General features: G+C 47.1%; 1 protein-coding gene across 1 annotated transcript in view; it reads left to right on the top strand.

Moving 5' to 3' along the window:
- Positions 1 to 279: 279 nt before the first annotated feature.
- The window catches only part of COLEC12 (collectin subfamily member 12), a gene marked incomplete at its 5' end in the record, with an annotated part of 89,452 nt that continues 66,431 nt past the window's right edge, over positions 280 to 23,300 (top strand). Inside the window, 2 exons of the mRNA XM_081996433.1 lie at positions 280 to 313; positions 2,350 to 2,400. Of these exons, the coding sequence (XP_081852559.1) occupies positions 280 to 313; positions 2,350 to 2,400 (85 nt within the window). The remainder of the gene's footprint in view (positions 314 to 2,349; positions 2,401 to 23,300) is intronic.

Below are 23,300 nucleotides of genomic sequence, written 5' to 3'. Positions count from 1 at the left end.
GTAGGATGAAGCCACAGGATTTCAACACAGCCTGGCTGCGTAGATCAGATACGGATCGGATACGCCAGGTTACGCTCCTACGAAACAAAGGAGGCCATTGTGTTTCGGCCCGATATCAGGAGAGGGCAGGAAGCTAAGGGCTCTGGAGCTGATACCGGTTTTTGTCCAGTGTTTTATCTTTTGTGCGAGAGGGGAAGATTTTTCCCGAGTTCACTGCTGGGATGAGAAGCTCGGTTGTCAACTGTTTATGGCTTATCGGTATTTCTCATGCTTCGCCGAATGACCTTGTCTTCAGATAACTTTTGGTACAATTGTAAGGATTTGTTGGGTTTGTTTTTTGGAAGGACTCTTTCTGCCTTCAAAACCAGAATGTGTTTGTTTTGCCCAAGGAGTGCCCACTGGTTCCTCCATTTCTTAAATGCACCTCTGAGCTGGGAGGGCGGTCTAGCTTAAGGTATGGACAGGAGCACCTCTGGCAGTGAGCAAAAAGTGTGTTATCCGGTGAAGAATAGGAGTTTTGAGCTGTTTTATCAGGAGCACTGTCTGAGTAAGAGGTGCAGTTCTGCAAAATGACACATTTCAAGGACTCCTTTGCCGCTTCAGGCAGCGTCTCCTTCAGACCTCGGTGCATGGCATCTTGCAGGCCAGAGGGAGGTGCAGGTCAGATGTGTTGCCGGACGTACGCTCAAATGATTTATTTTTTGTTGAGCCTGGGTGAGGACCATATCTTTACTCCACCGTTGAATTCATCCCCCTAAGGCTCTGTTGTGGCCCGAGTTAGCTGCGGCACCAGCTAGCCCAGTCTCATGGTGCAGAGCAGCCTGTTCATATGCAGTAGTCTGTGGACAACAAAGGTCTAACCGAGGACAGACCTCTCGCTCCATCACATCTGCTTATCTACTTTGAGCCTGCTTTTCCACCGCCACTCATTAAATGTTGCCTTCTGGTGAATTCCTTGACTGGCCTTCGAGCTTCTGCTTCCTTCTCCCCTTGTGTCAGGGAAGGGTCTGGAGGGAGCGGTTGCAAGTGAGTGAGCTTCCTCGGCATCCCGTGCTGGAAGGGTGGCACAAGACGGCGAGCAACTGCTGAAGCTCGCCGGGGTGCCGGCTCTGCCTCCCTGCCGCTGCGATGCAACCGCAAGGCCAGAGGTACCCAGGCTTCAGCGAGCGGGGATTGCTGTCGGTCCCCAGCGGCGTTTTTCGCAGCGTGGAGGCCGGCTCGCCGGTGTGCTCCTGCTCAGAAGCGCGGCGAAGGCGGCGCGGTTCCCCAGCACAGCGGTGGGCTGCGAACCGCCGGCCGCTGCTCGAGAAGCTGTGTCCTAGGTCCTGCTTAAAGAAAGCCCTGCGGAGGCTTCCCCCCACGTGAAACGGTGCTTGTGGGAGCGGGAATGGGTCTTCTTTGCTCCCCCTGGGAAATAGGGAAGCGGGGGTGAGCAGCCTGGGCTGTGTTGCCCTCCCTGGCAGTGGGTCGCCTGGTGCAAAGGGCAGGGCTTTCGCCTTCCTGACTCGGCAGAAAGAGGGGTTGTGCTGGTAGAACGAGGCTGAACGCAGGGAGACAAACATCTTATTTTTTTTTTTTAAAGAAGTCGTGGGTGTATTTCTTCTGCTGATGCCAGCCTTTTCCTCTGCTGCTGGAAGGAAGTGGAGAGAAATTAAGCTTCTGACAAAATAAAACTGGGATTATTAGCATTTTACTATTTGCTAGCTGGCGAAGATGAGAACAAAACGGCTTAAATGGTTTTTATTTTTCTCATCTGTTTGAGTTTGTCAGTTCTGTTTCCCATTTTTTATCGGATCTTACCTCTTCAGGCCAAGCTAGCGTCCCTGGGAAGCGGTGGATGGACAAACAGCCGCCCCCTCTGCCACCTCTCTCGTGACCCGGCATAGCTGCGCGTAGCACTTTGTGCTAAGGGCCCAGCTGGTGCGCGTATAGCCTCAGCCCGACCGCCTGGACGGTGCAGGCAGTGGGCTGGAGCAAGTGCCGTGGTCCGGGCGAGCCTGCCCAAACAGCACGCTGGTGACAGTTGTGGCTGTCATCGTGATGATGGACATGTCTGCTCTGGTGTGTACTTAGGTGGCCAAGCAGGCCCCAGGATAGCTGCCAGGTGATAAACCACTTGTAGTCTGGATTTCTGCTGATACTGGTTTGGGGGAAAAGCTCCAAACTGCCTTTTCTACCCAGGGACAGAGCTGGGATATGAGCAACGGAGAGGAAGATCAGCAACATGACTTAAAAATTGATTAAACTTTCAAGTAAATCAATTTATAAACGTGCACCTGTAAAAAATTCTTCCCATCTTTTTCCAGTGGTAATAGTAATCTGTTGCTGTGTCTTTCTTTCTTTCTCCAGACGATTTTGCAGAGGAGGAGGAGGTGCAGTCCTTTGGCTACAAGAGGTTTGGTAAGTGCCAGCAGGTCTTTCAGCTCACTATTGCGTAGTGCTTAGGGTAAGTCAAACGCTTGCTATGGAAACCTCCCTTGCTGGCAGCATCAAAACATACAGGTACCGTCCTGTTATCCACGTCAGTCTAATATCTGGCCAGGGGAAGGTCTGATTTTTAGACTTGGTTTATTTTCTTGGCAAACGTAACGCTTCAGAAATAGCCCTGGTCAGAAACAAGAAGTGGTTGGTTTCATTATTTGATGGCTTATTAGCAAGGTTTATTCACGTTATGAAAATGAAGCCCACACTGCAACAGAAAATGAATGTGCTGGCTGTAAAAAAGGGTCCAATGCCTCTTCAATGTCCTCTGCCCAGCGGGGTTTTCCTTCGGCCCACAGACGGATGTGCAGCGAGGTTTGTAGGTATTCCCGAGAGCGGTGGCGTGGGACCTCCTGCAGACTCGTGGAAGTTGTGTCGGCAGCTGAGCCAGGACATATGCGGTGCAATCCTCTCAAAAAATAAGTAGAAGTATATGGTATGAATGTGTTCTGATGTCAAAAACCTGTAAAACATTCGGTCTCTTTCTTTCCTTTTTTCCACTTTCCTTACTTTTTTCGATGTTTCTTCACTGAAAATGGCCTTCCCGTGTAAAGAAGGTGATGCCACGCACCTCTGCACAGGGGTCAGCAGTCTTCGAGGCTCTTTTTGAGGCTCTTTTTGAGGCTCTTGTGCTCTCTTTTCCCTGGGGAAGCATTTAATCCCCTGCAGCCAACAGCTTCGCCTGGGGCAGGATGACTCCTGTCCCTCCGGCCACGGCGAGGTGACGTGGCGGCCTCTGAGCTCCCACAGTGCCAACTCTGTCTTGGAGCAGCCAAAGGGGCTCATCATCCAAGCTGCTAGCTGCCTGTTCAACTGTAAGCCGTCAGGATAAAAGTTCACCTTGTTTTTTCTCTCCTGGGAAAGTGGCTGCAACAGGAGTCGCTTTCAGCAGCCCCACTTGGCAAACGGATAGGAAAAGCAGGCTGAAAATATAAAATAAGTTAAAAATTCCCTCCATCCCAAAAGGAGCAGGGGGAGGCAGCGTAAGGAGATGTAGCATTTGGGAGGTGGGAATCACATTCGCATGACCTCTTCTACCCCCTGAACTACTCCACTGCTCCCTGCTGTTGAGCTTTATTTTGGATAGGTCAGCCAACCACAGAGCCAGCATCTGTGGCTTGGAAAGTCCTGCCATAAGGCTGCACGTAGGGGTTTTTTCCCTACCTTTTTTTTTTTTTCTGGATTAGGCCCTGGAATAGCAAAAATAATAAATCTTGAGAAATGGGAAGAAATTTTAACTGTTCATTTCTGTCACCTCCAGCTGAGGAGAGTAAAAAATATTAGGATTCATTAACATCTATGAAAATAGCTTCCCTCCATGTTGCCCACTACCAAGCTATCCCTGGTCAGCATGCTCTGGCAGTGAACTGCGAAATGTTTTAGCAGGGAGCGGGTACCCCACTACCTTACTATCCCAACAGTAAGTGCACTGTTGTGACATGATGGGATTTTTGCATGTTAACTTGCTTTCATTTCTTTCTTTCTCCCTGGTAATGTGGTGCTACCCATGTGAGTCATTTCTCCTCTTAGAAATGCAAGGTTTATCTGAGCGTTTGCAGAAATGCTTGTGCTTGGTGGGGTGGTGGGGAGGGAGGAGGGGGCCAGCAGTCTGATGGTAGCAGGAGGAGGACATTTCACCACAAAAGGAGGAGACAGGGTAGTTCCACCCTTAGGAAACAACCATAACCCCTTCTCCTCCATGAAAAGATCACTGTGGTCAGGGGCTGTCCCAGATGTCTATAGCACTTGAGAGTTAAAGTCCAAATCATCCCAAACCCTTCCTTGCTTTACAAGAGCCTCATCAAAAAGGGGGAGTAGGGCCATGAAACCATAGCTTTAGCACTGGTGAGAGTTGTGTAATTCAGTAGTGTCCTGATCCAAGAATTCGCCTTTATTCACACCATTTTTGAGCCCAAACTTCCTCCCATACCCCTTTCCTCATCTTTGGGGCAGCACAGGGAGGAGCTAGGCTGATCTGATTTCCATACATCCCTGCACCAGCATGCGTGCTGTCTGCCTGCAAGTGCTCATGCTTTTGTGGCCCCTAAAGGGATTATTTCCCCTCCCACAAAAACCCGACTCGGTGCCTTCCCATTTCCACAGCCCCCAGTGCATTTCCAGACAGCCTCTGAGCAACCTCTGGAGGGAGCAGGAGCCATGTGCTTTCAGCAGCGCTGGCTGCTTCACCTGGCACCAGGCTCCTCCGCTCAGGAGGGTGACATGCACGTCTTTTAAAAACCACAAGTTCACTGGCCAGCTGGGTCGGCGTTGGTGATACATTGCTTTTGGGGCCAAAATGCAGCTGAGTAGTTCAAGTTCCTGCCTGACCCGTAGGAAACGTTATGACTGCTGACCCAGCTGGTTGTCCCTCTTTGCCCTGTGTCCCCACTGGTAAGAGAAGGCAATGTGAGGGAAGACCAAAGCAAGAACCAAGTTTTATTATACAAACCCTTGATCAAAGGTCGTTCCAAAAGGAGTCCTGTCCTGTCTGCTGGCTGGCGCTGTCGAAATCCCAGCGCTGTTCATGTACAGCCTGCTGGAGTGGGCAGCAATAACATCAGCAGTGGGTTTTTTGTTTCAGGAACCATGTGTGTAAGAGCAGTTGTGTTAATATATTGTGACCGGAGTAGGCCCTGTACGTCCTGTTGACATGAGACATGGCAGGAGAACCATGATTCAAGTGCCTTTGACTCCATCATTTGCAAATGGGAGGCCTTGTTTGGAGAAAAACACGCTCTGAGGGGGAGATGGCTAAAGCACGACTTGATCATGAAAAACATGGCTTGTAGTGAGTCACTGCTGGCAGCTGGGAACATGTGTTGGTCAGCACTTGGCAGGCAAAGCCTTGACCAAACTGCTTTCCTAGAGTTCAGCTGAAGAGTTTATTATTAGCTGTCTTGTTGCTGGAGCCTGTAGTTTGGTTCAAGGAAGGAAAAGATCTGCGGAGGGAGGGAGGCATTCTCAACAATTCTCATTTTGGGGAAGAAGCTTTTGAAAAGAGGACTGCATACACACTGTCCTGCACTGCTTCCCCTTTTTCTGACTGTTTCTGTCCCTCCTCCTCAGATAAGCTAATTTCAGAGAATTTATCATGCTACTTCATTTTTTGGTCAGCAGAACATTAACTGGTCATATTAAGCCAAACATACTAAGCATAACACACTAACTTACTAAATAACAATGAATACAGATGCAGACAACTCCAAGATGCTAGGAAAATACACACCAACATTTTCCCTTTCCAGCTTGGGACAAATTTGCTGCAGGGAGTCAGGGAGGTTGAGGAAAGGGCTCTTTCCAGCTGACTGATGCTGTTTACTTCTTCTCAATGGATGCTACAGATGTGCAGGGACGCTGCCAGAAGTGCGATGCTCAGCTGCAATGCCTCCAGATTGCTGCAGTGAGAAAGCACGTGAGGAAGCATGTTTCTTATTACCGTTACTTCATCATCAGTAACTGCTCAGGCTGCTTTGAAGTTATCTGCTCCAGATAACAAGCTATGCCTCTCCACTGGTTTTCCTCTACTGGATTGCCACCAATGTCAACTCTTTCATCAATCGTTATTGGCTTGCACCCCTCCCTGCCCCCCCGTCACCCTGCTTTGGGAAAGAATGAATGAGGAAGGGGCAAAATATGCTTTTCAATATTACACATTTTTGGTATGCTAAATCTCAGGCTTGAGAATTCAGACTAGCTTCTAGATAGTAGATATCAGGATGAGATCTCTTTACGGCAGGGTTTTGACCCTTTCCTCTGAGATTTGTGCTGAAGGTACAGCTGCGGGCAAGGGAATTGAAGGGAAGTAATGGGCAGCAAGGTGGCAGATCTCATCTCCCTAACTTGTGGCATTCCCAGGTAACAGATATAGAGATCATTGTGAATTTTGTTTCTTTATTTTAATGTTTTAGAACTTAGAACCTGCACTTTACTGAATAGAGTATTTAATGCAGAAATTTCAATGTGAAGTTATTCATCGCATAGTTTGAAACTAAAGCACAATAGGGAAGAGCTAAAAGCAAAGGTCTTTGAGCTGTCAAAGGGGATGGTCTTTGAACTGTTGCAAAGCACATTTGTAATGTTTTAGAAAACAGGCTTTGAAGAAATGAGCTGAAAGCCCTGCTGATGAAGACAAACCTCCCAAGGAATCAAAAGATAGGGCCAGTACACTATAGATAAGTAGAAGACTAAACAGCTTGTGTACGATAATTGCCCTTTGCCCTTGGCAAACACAGCCAGAATTGGAGGCTGTAAGCCTGTCCTCCGTAGTCAGACCCATCTTGGTCACCCCCATGCTCTAGATCATGATTCAGGATCCTCCCCGCCTTCACCTTCCCACTCCCCTTCCACGACTGAGCCATCAGCTGGGGGACAGTCCCTCATGTCCCCGGGTATCTCCAGTGCGTGCCAATGCTCTGGTCCTCCAGTCTTCCCCACACCCTGTAGGTCAACAGCTGACTGGAAAGGAGGGGTAAAAATTACTTGGGGGCCCCCTTAAGTAAGCTAGGTACTTTTTTAGGTACCTTCCATAGGGCATGCAAGAGGTGACTGGTCAGGATGTCCCTTCTGTGCAGTTATGACAATCTAGCTCCTGAGCATCATTCCAGGTGTAAGAATTAAATCGAGGAATTTCTGGGCCAGAAATGATGAATCATCCTGCCATGCAGTAATGAAATCTGCTATACTAAAAAGATGTGAGGGGAAAAAACCCCCTGGTTTAAAAACATGTTTGGAAAATATGATTTTTTTTCCCTGAGGAGTGGCTTGAGAGCAGCTGAACTAGATGCATTTAAAGACTGTTTTCTTACTATATATTGTTCATAATATTTTATATGGTGAGAAGTTATATATTATTTCTCCACCTTTGATAGGATACAACTGGGGGTTTTAGGAGTATAACAACGGATAAAAGCCTTCTGAATGGTTTACAGTGAAAAATGAAAACTTTGAGATAGAAAACTTTTTCAGAAAAGGATCTTAATTTTTTTTTTTTCCTGCCTATAAATAACAGTTCTAACATGATCACAGTAAGCAAAACTCACGGCTTAGAATTTTGTGATAGTTCAAGAATAGCATTTATTCATTAACACTGCACAGACAATAATTTTAGTCCTTATCTCTGGATAAACCAAGGCCATTGTTCACATCTATAATAACATACACAAAAAAAAAAAAGTCTGGCATCAGTCTGGTGGTGTGCTATATCCACACAAACCTTAAGCCCCTAACAAAAAAAAAAATTCCAAGCTTTAGGAATTTGTCAACTTTTCTTTATGGTTTGTAAACAACCAGTGAGGGATTTCAGGTGCCACAAGCCACATCCCTCCCTGGGCATTCTTTCACATGTACGCCTGCAGCATGTAATCATATGGCTTAATAAAAAGTCATGGGGTCACCAAAACTCACAAAGCCAGAGGAAAGTCCAGCTTGTTGCTTCCAGTTCATCGATTTGGCCGTATTTATCAGATGAGGATTTTGTCTGCCTGCATCCTGGGGTAATTAAATCCACACTGAATGGCGGTGCCAGTGTGGCTGTTCATTTTAGGCCGAGAAATCTGATTTGGAGTGACCCTTTTAATTGCAATGGCCGGTAACGTGGAAGGCAGCAGAGCCTGCCCTCTCCCGGGGTGAGCCCTGCGCACCAGAGAGAGCCCAGCGCCCGCCAGGGTCTGTGTTGGGGCTTCAGTCCCATGCACCAACACCTGCATAAGGGTTTCTTTGTCTTTCCTTCCCTTTCCTTCCCCTTTCCCTTCCCCTTCCTGTTCCCCTTCCCCTTCCCGTTCCCCTTCCCCTTCCCCTTCTCCTTTCCCCTTCCCCTTCCCCTTCTCCTTTCCCCTTCCCCTTCCCCTTCTTTTCCAGTACATACTCAGACTACTGGGGCAGTTGGCAGGGAATCGAAGTCTCGATAAATAAATAAACGCTGATGTCTGTGCGGTATTGCCCTCGCAGAGGAATGTCAAGGTGCTGACGAGCAGTCAGGCACCTGCGTGCCACCAGCGTGTCCCTCCTCTGCCAGTAGCTTCTGTCTCTTGCCATATAAAAGGCCTGGGTGATAAAGGGATTATTGCTGATATATCCAAACCACACATTTAAAACCATCAGTCTTCCTAAAGATGGAAAATAGCGGGTGCACCCTGATAAATCCATCAACGTCAGGCAGTAACAGAGATCCAAAAAGTTTTCAGGTCTGTGTGTCCTGTGCTAACTTCCTCAGGAGCTGTGAGAGCCATTCAGGTCTATGGGTTTGGAGCTGCCCCTCTCCAACCTGTCCTGCTGTGCCTGGCTAAAAGCCCTTCTCCTTCTAATCCAAACCCATAAAGAGGCCTCTTAGGAGTGCCGTGGGGACTAAAGTCATTCCAGCTGTGTGCTCTATGTAGGCAATCTATTTTCTCTTAGTTACGGGTTTTTCCTATCTAGTACAATTAAAATTCTTGACATGTTTCTTCACATAGTGCCTTTGCATGCTCAGAGCAATAGCTGTTTGGTCAGTCTCTTGTCTTTTACAGAGGTGCGTCGAAAGGCGGTGTGGTCACCGTTGTGTGTGAATTTTCCTCTCTATTTTTCATTAGAGCTATAAAATAGGTATGTGGGCTGAACAGCAGGTTGTGTTTACAAATGGAATGAAAAACATGGGCTACGCGGTAAGCAACACCTGGGAATTTTGTATTTATTTCTCTGTAAACTAGCTGGACAAATAATTATGTTTGGTAACATCAGCTTGCTGCCAAAACACCTGGGCTGCATTATGGACTGTTCAATTTCATAACAAAATTACCTGTGAAATTAATGCCTTGGAAGGACACGAAGTATTGTATTTTCAGCACTTGGTACAATTACGTTTCCATGCAAAGGAATAACACAGGAAAGCTGTGGGTGAAATGAAAATTTCAGATAAGAAGCCATCACAAGAAGGAAGAAAAAATAGTTGGAAATACCTGTTAGTAGACTCTCCCAGCACTGCTGTGGGATTGTAGCACACACTAGCATTACTCCTGAGGTCCCCTTAAGCTTTATTCAAAATATGTCTGTATTTGTACCCCACTGCCACTATACTCCGCTCTTTACCGCATGCTTTTAAGCATAAGGTTGCAAGTGCTCAAATGTGTCTAACTGATCCTCGGTTTTTCTGTACCTACTTTGGAGTCATTCCCCGTCAGAAGGCTGCCGTGCTGTGCTGGTGGCACAGTTTTGAAAGAGGTTTTTTACTGGTGTCTTGCGAGCAAGGGGCTGCTGTTTTCCCTTGGGGATGTGTTGCTGGATATATCTTAACAACACTCAAAATTAAAACACATACCTGTTGGGTGCTGCTTACATCGGTATCCTAGATTCCTTTTATTTCTTGGGAATTTCCTCAAAATGTCCTGGAGCTCTAACACCAACGTCAAGTGACGCGGCAGGGGTGACGTCCCCGCACCTTAGCCTGCGGGACACCGAGCTCTTTGCAAACGCTGCTCTGCATCCCATCGAGTCCGACCCCCGAACGTGCAGCCTGTGCCACACGGCGCTGCTGCCCTTACCTTGTCAGCAATTTATGAACAACCAGTATGCTAACAGGGGAGAGCTGCGTCCTTTAATTACCAAGACAAATAGTTGACACAAGTTAGCTTGACAGGCGTGTTGATAGACGCATGCACTGCCTCTTGCAGTAAGTCGCCAGCTGTCAGGTCAGGAGGCCTCGTTGCCTCTGGCCACCTTGCTCAGAAGCCTCTGTAGTCGCTCCTGCTTGCTAGCGCTAAAGGAGCAGTTGTGTCTCCTGCTGCCCACTTCAGGCCCATCACAGGGAAGGGGAAAGATCAGATTAAATTGGTGGCATGGCATTTTGTCCGCTGAACTCTCAGAAGTGTTAGAATGAAAGTGCCACGATGTTTTGACATAAGGTGTTGTTTAGTATTACATCGTTTCCCTGCCTCTGCGTGGCTTGTGCTTGATTTCCCATGCTCTGGGGGGAGCTGCTGCGAGGGAGGTGAGAAACCTTGCTGGCTTGGCCCAGATCTGAACCCGGACCTGGACCCAGACCCAGACCCAGACCCAGCGGTCTCTGCTGTCTCCCCCCCACCCCTAGCCGCTCTGAGCCCGGCCAGTGCCCTGGGACAGGTGACATCACGAATGCAGTACATCACGTTGCTGCACTTGGCAAATCTCTTGATGATTTTCAGAGAGAAAATTCTACATGTGAAGATTGACTTCCGTATGAAATCTGGATATAGGGCTTAGGGTGGGAGTCATTTCACCCACTTTTAAGGAGCCTAGGCATCTACCTCTTTAAAGACACCTGTCCTTAAAATGGCAGTAGCAAGCAGAGGCTAATGCTGCGTGAAGGAACTTCCACGCTGAGCAAGAGTGTCACGTTCCTGGTCATTTTGAGTTACTACATAGAGATCTTCAACTCCGGATCTCTCTATTAAGTCTCTGTATTATAAATGCTGTGGAAAGCATGCAGATGCCTAAAGAAGCCTGAGAGAGAGAATGATAATGGGGATAGTGCAAATAAAAATCTGTAAGTATTTTAGGCTGGTTTTGCCTGTTGCAGACACTAACAAGGAACGGTATGTTTTGCTAAGTCAAAACCAATTCAAATTCCACTGTGCTGCAGTACAACAGATTAGCCAGAGAAAAGCTGGAATAAAATTTTACCCAGTCTTGACTAGCCTTCTGCATAGGGGCAAACCTAAGTGAAGCAGTCGGAGAGCCAAGAAATTTCCATTTGTCCTGTATCAGCCTGAGTTAAGTGAGTGAGCTGAGATTCTGGAAAGCAGAGGGGGGGTCGGGAGGGAGGTGAGAGCGCGAAGGATTCTTGCTCGGTGCCCAGAGCCAGCACGGACAAGTGTTGCGCAATAGGTGCGCGGAGCGGTTTGTGTCCTGCAGATACTCTTCAGCTCGGTCAGGAATGAATCTGGAAAATCCACTCAGCCAGAGAGAGAGATTGATGCCTCAAATAAATAAAATGTGAATGTGCTTTTTCATGTTTTAGCTTGTGACTCTTAATGGAGGCAGCTGGAGGCTTTGTAGGAGACAGAGTACAAGGAGACAGGGATCCACTCCTCTTCAACCTATCTAAGGCTCATAAGGAGATTTTGTGTTAAAAGTCTTGTGCAGACATTCAGACCTAGTGTAACACGACTTCATGGTGTTTTTTCTGACAGCTATTTCATAATATTACAAAAATGTGGAGCAGATGACAGGTTTTCTTTTAAGAATGCCTGGGTACTAGGGTCTGCTTAACAGGGTTGCGCTGCGTGTCTTTCAAAACCTGAAATTTTAAAAGTTTGAAAAATGCTTATTGATTTGCTTTATGTAACATGTACCTGTGTGCTTGGTCTTGGCCAGGAACATGGAAAATTCCACCAAGTTTTATATTTTGAATTAGCCCAGGAATGGGCATGGATGCTTTTACTTGCCAGGCTTCTTAAGGTCAATATACCCTACATTCGGTGGTGCTGAACGGCAGAAAAAATACTTGTCTTTTATGTTTTGCTAAGAGGTTAAGGTATGATTTCAGACCATCTGTGTATGTAGTGACAACTGGTAACTGAAAGATTCCTTACATACATTTCTGCTTTATCATCTAGTGGATGACAATCTGGTTATAAAAAATAATAACACATAAAGCCAAGGGGTATTTTTCTTACTGCCTTCCTTCTCCCTAGAAGTTAATTGCTTCAGGTGGAAATACGGCATATAATACCCCACATAACCGATGATTTAATTTTAAATCTGATCTGTAAGGCTCAAGTTTGGAGTGGGACGGCTCTTGTCCTTTATTAACATTTTGAACGCTCTAAAGCCAGAATAACCTGCACACCCGCTGTCAAGGTTTCAACATAGCATCTGTGCACAGCTAAATTCACTTGTCCCCAGAAGTTATTGCACATTACTGCTTGTGTGCCCAGATGCTTATATTTAAACCTACGTGCTCGGTTTCATATGAATGCATCCAAATTGGATTTGGGTCAGTGTATTGGAGTACCTAACCACACAACTTTAAATATACAAAAACCAGACCTGTGGATATTTAGATTTCCAGTTCCATCTGGAAATTTGTGCTCCAAACATATTCCTGGGTGTATTGTCCCCCAGGTCTGGAAAGCGAAAAATCTGAGAAGTGGTTCTTGTCTTCACCCTGTTCCAAGTCCCCTGACACAAGTCATCTTGCTACCTCAAACAGTGACACTTTCCTAAAACAGGCCAACTAATCATTGCTCCATAACTTATTTGTCTCCTTAGGAAAACAGGTTTCTGCTTGATTAATGATACTACACGTTTAACCTCTTTTGCAAATTTGTAAAACTGACCTTATGCATATTTCAGTGTTAGGCAAAATTTCTTTACTAAGTGCCTTGGAGAAAGCAGCAGAGGTGAGGACTGGAGAATACACAGCGTGGCTCACTTTTAAGGGGAAGCAAACAAACCAACATGTGGTTCTTCTGCTCATTGCAGAGGAGCTGAAAAAGCTTTCCAAAATACTGAAAACCTTAAAACTGGTGCCTTTTTAAATAGTTGGTCAAGGGTATCTAAAATGAGGAGAAAATTTTGGGGTGTCAAAGTAATGAGTAGTGTGTGTGAGGATCTGAATCACCTGAAATACTGCAGGAGGAGGAGTAGACACCTCTGCTCCTCCGCTGCAGCTCTGCATCCCGACTCTTGCATATTCTTGGCAAGCTGCTTTGCGCAATACGGCACTGTGGGGCTGGTCTTACTCTCAGTCATCTATGCAAGAGGTTACTGTGAGTAGTTCTGTGCTTTAGTGCAGAGAAATGGGTCTGTATTCTCCACAACAAGCCCTTCTGTATTACATTTGGTGTGAATAGCAGTTGAGCCTCAAATCATGTCACCAACGGAAAGAAGACTCCTTGTGAAGCCTTTCATTTACTGCAGAGAATGAATATTCACATGCATGAAACCAGTTTACCAAAAAACCCCACAAAATAACCGTAAGAGCTACCAAGAATATGTATTTGTCCAGGGGGTGTTCAAGGTGGCCTAGAAGAGATTAAGTGGAAGTGTCTGTAAAAGGAAGCAGAAGAGCTGACTGTGAAATTAAAAAGGCATCTTGCATCAAAGGAATACTTACATCACTGTAGTCCTCTTCATTTTGAGTTTGCTGATTGCACTGATGTGGCACTCTAATAATTTTATTTTATTTTTCTCCCTTCTGGGAGGTTTCTAAAACAGTATTTTAGAAAGAAAAATAATGTCTAATGTCTTTTCAGTTGTTCTTCTGGGAAGATTTGTGGTGAGTTAAAAGAAAACACTCAGTGTAGTTGTGAATGGGAGACATTTCCAGGGTGGGTGTGTTTTGAGGTTTGTTTGGGTTTTTACAATACTCTACTGCTATGCCTTATTTTTTAAAAAAATAGTTCTTCATATGCTTTTAATAGAGTGGAAACTGAATTAAGAAACGCCTCTGTATTCCAGCAGTTACGGGAACGTTGCAGGGTGATGTGTTATAGGGCCCTCACCACCGTTGCAGATGCGCCCTTCGGACAGTTCTGCTGGCAGGGAGCGGTGATCCCACCCTAGTTCTGCAGCCTTTACTTGGGCAAATTCACAGCACGGATTTTTCTGGCAGGCACTCATTTCTCCTTTTGCTAACGGATTCGCGTATGAAATGGATTCGTGACCTCTAAGTGACCGCGTTTCACCTTGTGAGATTGCTATTTCCAGCATGCCAGAGTTCCCAGAGCGAGGACTGAGGATAGTGCCGTGCTCATCACAGTCTCGTGAGGGATGTCCTCTTCTCCCCAAACAGCCTCAGTTGGGAGATGGTGTAGCTTGCCCCTCTCCCTCGCACTGAGCCACGCTTCACGTCACAGGTAGGACTTGTTCCTAAAGCATTCTGCTGCAAAGTGAAAAACCAACACCTAAAAGCAAACCAGCACTTGGGGGAATAGGCGCTGTGTTCACACAACTTCCTTTGAGCTATTTCAGACGAAATACTCACAGTCCTGCAGAGCCGATCTGTTCTGTGAAAGACATCCCCCCTCCGATAGACACATCGCATTAACTCAGCCGCCAAAAATTAAGCAGTCGAGGGCACAACTGTTTTTTTGCCGCTGGAGTCAATAAAGCAGCATGAGGTCAGCCGGGGTTTTCCTCCTGCCCTGTGCTGCACGCGCAGTGCTGAGAGCAGCAAAAAATGGAGAGCCAGGCCGCGAGGCGACGGAGACGCCCTGCGGCTGCGGGGGGGCTCGGGCAAAGCCACGCAGAGCCGGCAGGGAGCAACAGGGTGGTCCCAAAACTCAGCTGAGGGACTCCCTGGTGAGAGTTTGGCTGCTATTATTCGGACGCTGTTCAGCAGAGCTCCTGTTCCTGAGCCCTTTCGTAGAAAGCGATGTAAAACCCTTGGGAACGGTCCGAGCGGAGCCCGTCGGGGCCCGTTCCTGCGCTGCCTTGAACTGCTTTTATTTTATATACCAGGCTCGACTTCATCAGAGCGGCGCGTGCGACGCGGGTGCGTTTCAGCACAGGGTTAAACCCGTCTGCAGTTTGGAAACCCGGCAGGGTCCCCAGAGAGGGTGTTAAACCCGGGGAGTGCTGACCTGTTTCCTGCCTTTGTTATGATTTCTGCCCTGTAAGCCGCCAACCAGGCCGAGCCCGGCCCAGATGAGTCAGCAGGGCACTGCAGGCCGCCGCTGCCGCTCGCGTCGGTGCCGCCAGCCTCCATGTTTAGGAATTGGCAGGTTAAGCCGCGCCGGGTCTGCCCCAAAATCAGTGGGCACTCGCCGGCTTCTCTGCGTGCCGAGGAAAGGAGGAGAGCGGGTGGTGAAGGGGGTGCTTACCGCTCTGCTGCAGTTCTGTGCCTATCTAGAAGGGATATACAGGGCTGTAAACGTAACTCGTTGCTTTTTTTATATGGGCCCCCACATGGCCCTTTAGGAAAAATCCTATAGAAAAAGTGTATGGCGTTTAAGACTCTCGGTGGGGTCTAGTTTTCCATGTTCACCTCCACAGCTTTTAGAAGGCTTCATGTTCTTAAAGAAAAAAGAGCATTATCTCACAGAATCACAGAATCATTAAGGTTGGAAAAGACCCCTAAGATCATCAAGTCCAGCCGTTAACCCACCACCACCATGCCCACTAACCCATGTCCCAAAGTGCCACGTCCACGTGTTTTTTGAACACCTCCAGTGATGGTGACTCCACCACCTCCCTGGGCAGCCTGTTCCAATGTTTGACCACCCTCTCGGTGAAGAAATTTTTCCTAATAGCTAGTCTAAACCTCCCCTGGCACAACATGAGGCCATTTCCTCTCATCCTATCACTAGTTACTTGGGAGAAGAGACCAACACCCACCTCACCACAACCCCCTTTCAGGTGGTTGTAGAGAGCGATGAGGTCTCCCCTCAGCCTGCTCTTCTCCAGACTGAACACCCCCAGTTCCCTCAGCCGCTCCTCATAAGACTTGTGCTCCAGACCCCTCACCAGCTTCGTTGCCCTTCTCTGGACACGCTCCAGCACCTCAACATCTGCACGCTTTTGCACGTTTTTAACACAGCGCAGTCTGTGTAGTCTTGCAAACGTGAACGAATAAAATGGCACGTGGCGCAGTGAGAGCGGGGAGGGAGAGCCGTGCCACGAGTGGCCGCGGCTCGCACTCGACGCTGCCCTGCGGTGTGTCACCTCCCACCCTCAGAGGCAGCCGGGCCCTCCGTGTACATCAGTTACCTGCCTCCAAGAAGGGCCACCATCACCCTGAACCCTGTTCGATAGTCGAGTTAAACCAGCGCCCAGGCTTGCTTCCCTCCCCCAGGAGCAGCAGCCCAGCGAGGAGGAGCGCTGCGAGGAAAAGCCCAGCTGCTGCCAGAATAAAGCCCGATGAATGGATCTGGGGGGAGGGATGGGGCAGAGGTGGATGGCGTGGTCCCCCTCGCTCTGTGGGTCTGGGCCCCGTGGCGGAGATGCTATGTTGTGCCTGGGAGCCCTCGCGTGCAGGTGGGTAGCGCGCAGTGCTGCACGGCAAGAAAAACTCATCTTCTCATTTTGTTTGTTTTCTCCTCTTTCTTGCGAGACTGATGTGAGCTGGCCCTGTCATCTGATCCGCTTCTGATCTTTTTCTAGCACGCCTGTGTGTTTTATCAAGTGTTTCGCTGCCAGAGCTGACCACCACTATGGGAGAGAGAAAGCAGTCAGCAAACTTCCCCATAAAAATGCGCTAGTTTAAAGCTTTGCAGATTACATTGCTTGTTTTTCAACCAACTCGTAAGGATGTTGCCAGCAGATTTCCAGTAAACTAGACATTTAAGTCAAAGTGGCTTCCTTGAAATATTTGAGCAGTGGCATGGGGAAGGTTTTGGTGAATGGTGGGGCAGAGGGGAGGACAATCTGTAATTTATCTGCAGCTCTGCCTGATGCAGCTGAGACACCCACAGCAGCCCATCGTTCTCTACAGGTTATGGCTTGTTATGAGGATTTGGGATTTTCTATGCTGATTTCCCAGGCCTTAAAATACTGATTATTCATTTCAGCCGTAGTACAGTAGGCAAAAAAATGTTTTTTGGGGGGGGTTATTGCTTCAGGCTCTTTTTGAAATTCATGGCAGCTGTCTGTAATATCATTTTCTCGTAATAATTTTAAATGGCTTTTAGAAATCTGAGGAGAGCAGAGAATTTTCTGACTATTTCTAACAAATTACATTCCTAGGTCACAGACAAAGCTCCTGGAAATAGGTACAACTCCACTGATGAAAGCAGTGTTGTCCCTGCTGGTGTTGAAGCATGAAACAGCTTGACTAGATTTGTGTCATCCCACTATTGGAAGACAGGGAGTTAAACGATACTTGTGCAGCCAGCTGAAAGGCCTAAATAAGTACGTTGCTTTAAATCACGGGAAGACCCATCATCTATTTTCATTGTATTTAGTGAATTAGACCCAGGCTCTTGGTGAACGGGACCAGTTTCCTCTGTAACTGCATGCGCCGTGCCGTTCATTAACACCTGTCAGAGAAGCTTGGGGTGCCTCCTGCAGAAACTAAGGCATCAAAGTGTGTTTTAAGAACCCAAATACCTTTGAGTAGCTGGGCATTGTAGTTTTGCACCCTTGTATTTTGTTCTACATATTGTAAAAATGAGGATAGTTTACATTATATCTAGTAAGTCACATAGGGTCCTCTTTTCCCACCCCCTGGTTCAAGAACATGATGTAAATGCATAAACAAGAATTTGCTAAGACCTGAGTATAGTATTTATTGCATCTCGCTGTGAATGTTTTAAAATTTTGCAATAGTAGTGTCAACCCTGTTGTGGAGTTTTGCATCTGGTTGGTATGGAATTATAAAAATAGATAATGTTTTTTTAAAATCCAGTACGGGGTCTTCTTGCTGAGCAATTGTATTAAGAGAGTCTGTTTCCCGTTAGTTACCTAATAATTTGGTATTTACCGCAAGCTGATTTGAGATGGACATTTCTACATTCTCAGTGTTGTATTATAATTATTTTTAATGAATAAAAGTGATGTTGAATGTAGTCCTAGATGACTGGATGATAAAAGGGCTAACAGATAAACTTGGTTTTATATTTTATGTTTCAAAACTATATCCATCTTCATCTCCATTTGATAATATATTTTGTCTCACTCTGTATGTTTCCTTTATTGGGGAAAATGTTATAAGAAACCAGCTGGATAACTCAGAGTTCAACGCCTTGTGGCTTTATTCTCCAACAATCTTTATTTCTTGCTGCGTGTCGAGGAACCATGTTAGTTACTTCTTGTTATGCCCCAACTGACCTGCAAATATACACCAAAGGGGAAACAGCAAGGACCAGGCTTAATCTTACATCCTCCATTTTGCTCAAAAAAGCATCAATATTCACTCAGCTCCCTTGAGGCAGTCCTCCGTCCTCATCCTGATTTTAGAAAAACGCTTGTTGCCGCTTTCACGTAGCTGGCCCGCCGGGCCATGGGCACGTCCCTGCTCAGCAGAGGAGCTGCTGCCGCAGCCGCGGCCGCGCTCCCGTCGGAGCAGCAGCACCCTCCGGCTCCCTGGGGGGGGCGCTGCGGAGCACCGCGCAGCCGAGGTGGGGTTTGGCTTGAAAGATTGCTTGGAGCGCTGCCCAAAATACATGGACCAAAAAAATAAAAAAAGGAGAGGTGAGCGAAACAGGAAGGCCAAGCCTTGCTTTTCACACGCAGTGCCGTCACGAGCGTCACCAGCCTCTGTGAATCGCGGGCTCATATCCGTTTCCCTCGACGGCGTCCCCGTTGCAAGCAGCGGGAGCGCGCCGTGAGGAGACAGAGCCCCTGCTTTGTCCCCTGTGCCGCCCGTTGCAGGATCGGCGTGGTCTGGGCTAATCGGAACCGACAGCAATTAAGAGTAATTGAGGTAGTCTTTCTAGCTCAGTGATTTCCCTGTAGATTTTAATAAGGAGAAATCAGAAGGAAAACAAATACTGTTGTTCACTGAGCTCTCATGAGACATTTCTGATTGTCTCGGGATTCAACAACTCATTAGATGGAGAGTTGGCAGCGTTCGGTTTGAGTAACACCAGTTTTCTGCATGTCTGTGTGATGACATTTTTGTTTACATTCTTTAAACATGTGGAATGTTAATTTTTCAGTAATTTTTTTTTTGTCTTGGTACAGGGTTCTTGGGTTATTTTGAGCCTGAGTTTGTTTTCCTCTATTATGTAAGAAGTCAAGATAATAGGAATTGTGATGTACTTTCCTCTCGTGCTACTGCAGTTAAAGGAACTACGGAGGCAGGACTGGCCAAACAGGGTCCATGTCACAGACTTCTGGTCACAATAAATCACTGGCTTTGGAAAACATATTAATAATATGATTTTGTTTGTTTGTTTGTTTTATAATATTGTTTAGCATAATGAGGACAATAAATACCAGATAGATTGCAGAGGTGAAGTGTGTTGGTGGTGGTGGCAGCCCTGGCTGAACAGCTGCCTCACCTGCAGCCTGTGTGCTGGGCAGTCCCTGCTGGGACCACGTCTGACATACCAAACCTGTGAGCAGTGTCCGGTGGCTGCCAATGAAAAGAAAAAATGTCCAGAGAAATGTTTCTCTCCTATTCCCCTCTCCCAAAAAGTGGATCTTTTTTTTTTTTTTCTCCCAATTTATTTTGGCCTAAATTCAGGACACCAGAGCAAAGATTGCAAATGGTTGGTAGAGGGGGCAAAGAAGGATCCATGTCAAGTGCTCATCCTTCTGCTTACGCAGCATGGAGCTCCTCATGCCCTCCGGTCAGAGGATACCCTTGCCACACCATACCTGTGGGCAGATGTTCATATTCATGCATATGTACGAATTGGGGTTCTCAATTAGCCTCTCTTCATAAAGCACAACTAAAACGGTGAATCCTCTAACAAGTTCTGCTCTTAAACACCAAAGATTTTTTACAATCAAGCCATTCTAGCATAACTTGGGGTCAGTGATGAGCTGTGGCAGACAGTAATGTAACAAAGGTGAAATTTTTTGTACTAGTAAATGTGTAAGATTGTCAGATAAAAGGAGGCGGCAGCTGTTGATAAATTCTTCTAGTTTACCGCAGTTTCTCCTAGAAGATTTGCATTTTTCACTTTCTTGACATCAAGGCTTCACAAATAAAGGCTTATAGGCTGGTATCATCATCAGATACCCATCAGGCAACTCAGGTATTGTTTTTGAGGGTCCGTATATTCTCAGTCTACCTGTAAAGAAAATGTATATGTATTTATCAATCTCCTAGAGATAGCAAATAGAATCAAAGGTCTTCACCTCTGATTAGCTAATACTTTCTCAAAATGCAGTTTTCATGTCATGTTCTTCCTTCTTAGGCACCACCTGCCTCACCCAGATGTTGATGTGCATTATTCCTGTCATCTGTGTAGTAACCCTCATCTTTGTGTACATCTTCATTACATGGTCTGAGTTTGATTTTCCAAAGCCTGATTAAATCAGCCCTGTGGCTCCCTGTAAAATGAGAAATCAGAGATTCTCCTTGGCTGACATATCAAATACTTGAGGAAAGCTTTAACTGGACAGTAATTGATGGTTTAAAGCAATTCTGTGCCCAAAAAGCTAAACCTGTAACAATGATTGCACGGACCATCCAAGTAACAGGAACCCCACTAGTTCCCCACTCTCTCAGTGCTTGGGTACCTTTTTGGTTATCTAAAACCATAGAAACACAGAATCACAGAATGGTTTGGTTTGGAAGGGACCTTCAAAGGTCATCTAGTACAACCCCTCTCCCACAGGCAGGGATATCTTATCACTAATCAGGTTGCTCAATGACCCATCCAACCTGACTTTGAACACTTCCAATAATGGGAAAACCACAACTTCTCTGGGCAACCTGTCCCAGTGTCTCACCACCCTCATCATAAAAAATTTCTTTCTTATGTCCAATCTAAATCTACCCTCTTTTAGTTTAAAACGGTTGTCCCTTGTCCTGTCACTACAGGCCCTGCTAAAAAGTCTGTCCATCTTTCTTATAAGCCCCCTTTAAGTACTGGAAGGCTGCAATCAGGTCTCCCTGGAGCCTTCTCTTCTCCAGGCTCAACAACCCCAACTCTCTCAGCCTCTCCTCACAGCAGAGCTGTTCCAGCCCTCTGAGCATTTTTGTAGCCTCTTCTGGACCCACTCCAACAGGTCCCTGTTGTTCCTATGCTGAGGGCTCCAGAGCTGGACGCAGGACTCCAGGTGGGGTGTCACCAGAGCAGAGGGGCAGAATCACCTCCTTTGACCTGCTGGCCACGCTTCTTTCAATGCAGCCCAGGATACGGTTGGCCTTCTGGGCTGCGAGCGCACATTGCCGGCTCACATCCAGCTTTTCACCCACCAGTCCCCCCAAGTCCTTCTCGGCAGGGCTGCTCTCCACCCCTTCATCCCCAGCCTGTACTGGTACTGGTTGCCCCAACCCAAGTACAGGATTCTGCACTTGACCTTGTTGAACCTCATGAGTTGCACATGGGCCTATTCCTCGAGCTTGTCCAGGTCCCTCTGGATGCCATCCCATCCCTCAGGCATGTCAACTGCACCACTCAGCTTGGTGTCATTGGTGCAAACTTGCTGAGGGTTCACTTGATCCCCCTGTCTGTGTCGTTGATGAAGATATTAAACAGTACTGGTCCCAGTACAGACCCCTGAGGGACACCACTTGTCACTGATCTCCATCTGGACATTAAGCCTTTGACCACTACCCTCTGGGTGCAACCACCCAACCAATTCCCATCCACCCAACAGTCCACCCATCAAATCTATTTCTCCCCAGTTTAGAGAGAAGGATGTTGTGGGGGATCGTGTCAAAGGCCTTACAGAAGTTCAGATAGATGACATCGGTAGCTCTTCCCTTGTCCACTGTTGTAGTCACTCCATCATAGAAGGCCACTAGGTTGGTCAGGCAGGACTTGCCCTTGGTGAAGCCATGCTGGCTGTCTTGAATTACCTTCCTATCCTCCATGTGTCTTAGCATAGCTTCTAGGAGGATCTGTACCATGATCTTCCCAGTCACACAGGTGAGACTGACAGGTCAGTAGTTCCCACGATCCTCCTTTCTACTCTCTTTAAAAATGGGCGCAATGTTTCCCTTTTTCCAGTCAGGGACTCTGGGATGCATCTCGTCAGATCCCATAGATGTATGTTCAGGTTTCTCATGTGGTCACGAATCTGATCTTCTCTTACAGTGGGAGGGACTTTGCTCCTCCAGACCCTGTCTTGCGGTCCATTCACTCAAGAGGTGTGGGAAGAGAGAATGACAGTGAAGACTGAGGCAAAGAAGTTGTTGAATACCTCAGCATTCTCCTGTTCCATTGTTACCAGTCTGTCAGTCTTGCTCATCAAGGGGGGTACGCTTTCTTTGACCTTCCTTTTCTGGCTGACATACCTGTAGAATCCCTTCTTAGCATTCTTTGCATCCTTTGCCAAGTTCAGGTCCAGCCACGCCTTGGCCTTCCTGACCCCATCCCTACACAACCGGTCAGCGTCCCTGTACTCATCCCTGCTTCCACAGCCTGTGCATTTCTTTCTTGCCCTTTAGTTTGCCCAGGAGGTCTCAACTCAGCCATGCTGATCTCTTGCCTTGCTTTCCTGATTTCTTACACCTGGGGATCAAGAGCTCTTGAGCTCTACGGAAAGCATCCTTAAAGATCTACCGGCTCTTTCTGCTCCCTTGTCCCTGAGGCCAGTTTCCCAGGGGGTCCTATTGACTAACTACTTGAAGAGCTGAAATTTTACTTTCCTAAACTTCAGGAAGCTTTCCTAAAATTCAGTAGCTTTACTCTTCAGCTGACCCTTATCCCTCAGGACTGCAAACTCCACCACTGCAGCCCAGGCTGCCTCTGATCTTGATGTCACCAAGTATCTCACTCGCATTGGTGAACAACAGGTCCAGTGTGACATCCCCTCTGGTAGGGCTGTCTATTACCTGGCTTAAGAAGTTATTCTCAATGCATTCTAGAGTCTCCTGGATTGCCTACAGCTCGCTGTGCTACTTTTCCAGGAGATGTCATGGTGGTTCAAGTCCCCCAGCAGGACAAGATCCTGCAAGCACGATGCTCGTGCAGCTGGAGTGAGAAGTCTTCGTCAATAGAGTCCCCTTGATCAGGCGGCCTGTAGTAGACACCAACCACAAGATTCCCTCTGCTGCCTCGGTCTCAGATTCTTACCCATAAGCTTTCAGCCTGCTTGTGGCTATTCTTCAGAGACAGCTCTTCAGACTCTACCCATTTCTTAACATAGAGGGCAACGCCTCTGCCTTCTGAACAGCCTGTAGCCATTGACAGCCACACTCCAGTCATGGGATTTGTCCCACCAAGTTTCAGTAATGGCAACCAGGTCATAGCTTCCTAGAAGCATGGTGGCTTCCAGCTCCTCCTGTTCGTTGCTGATGCTGC

Source organism: Phaethon aethereus, assembly GCF_964289735.1.
Source record: "Phaethon aethereus genome assembly, chromosome: 2".
Lineage (NCBI taxonomy): Eukaryota > Metazoa > Chordata > Aves > Phaethontiformes > Phaethontidae > Phaethon > Phaethon aethereus.
Note: the sequence above shows the minus strand (reverse complement) of the source record. Positions and strands in the feature narration are given on the sequence as shown.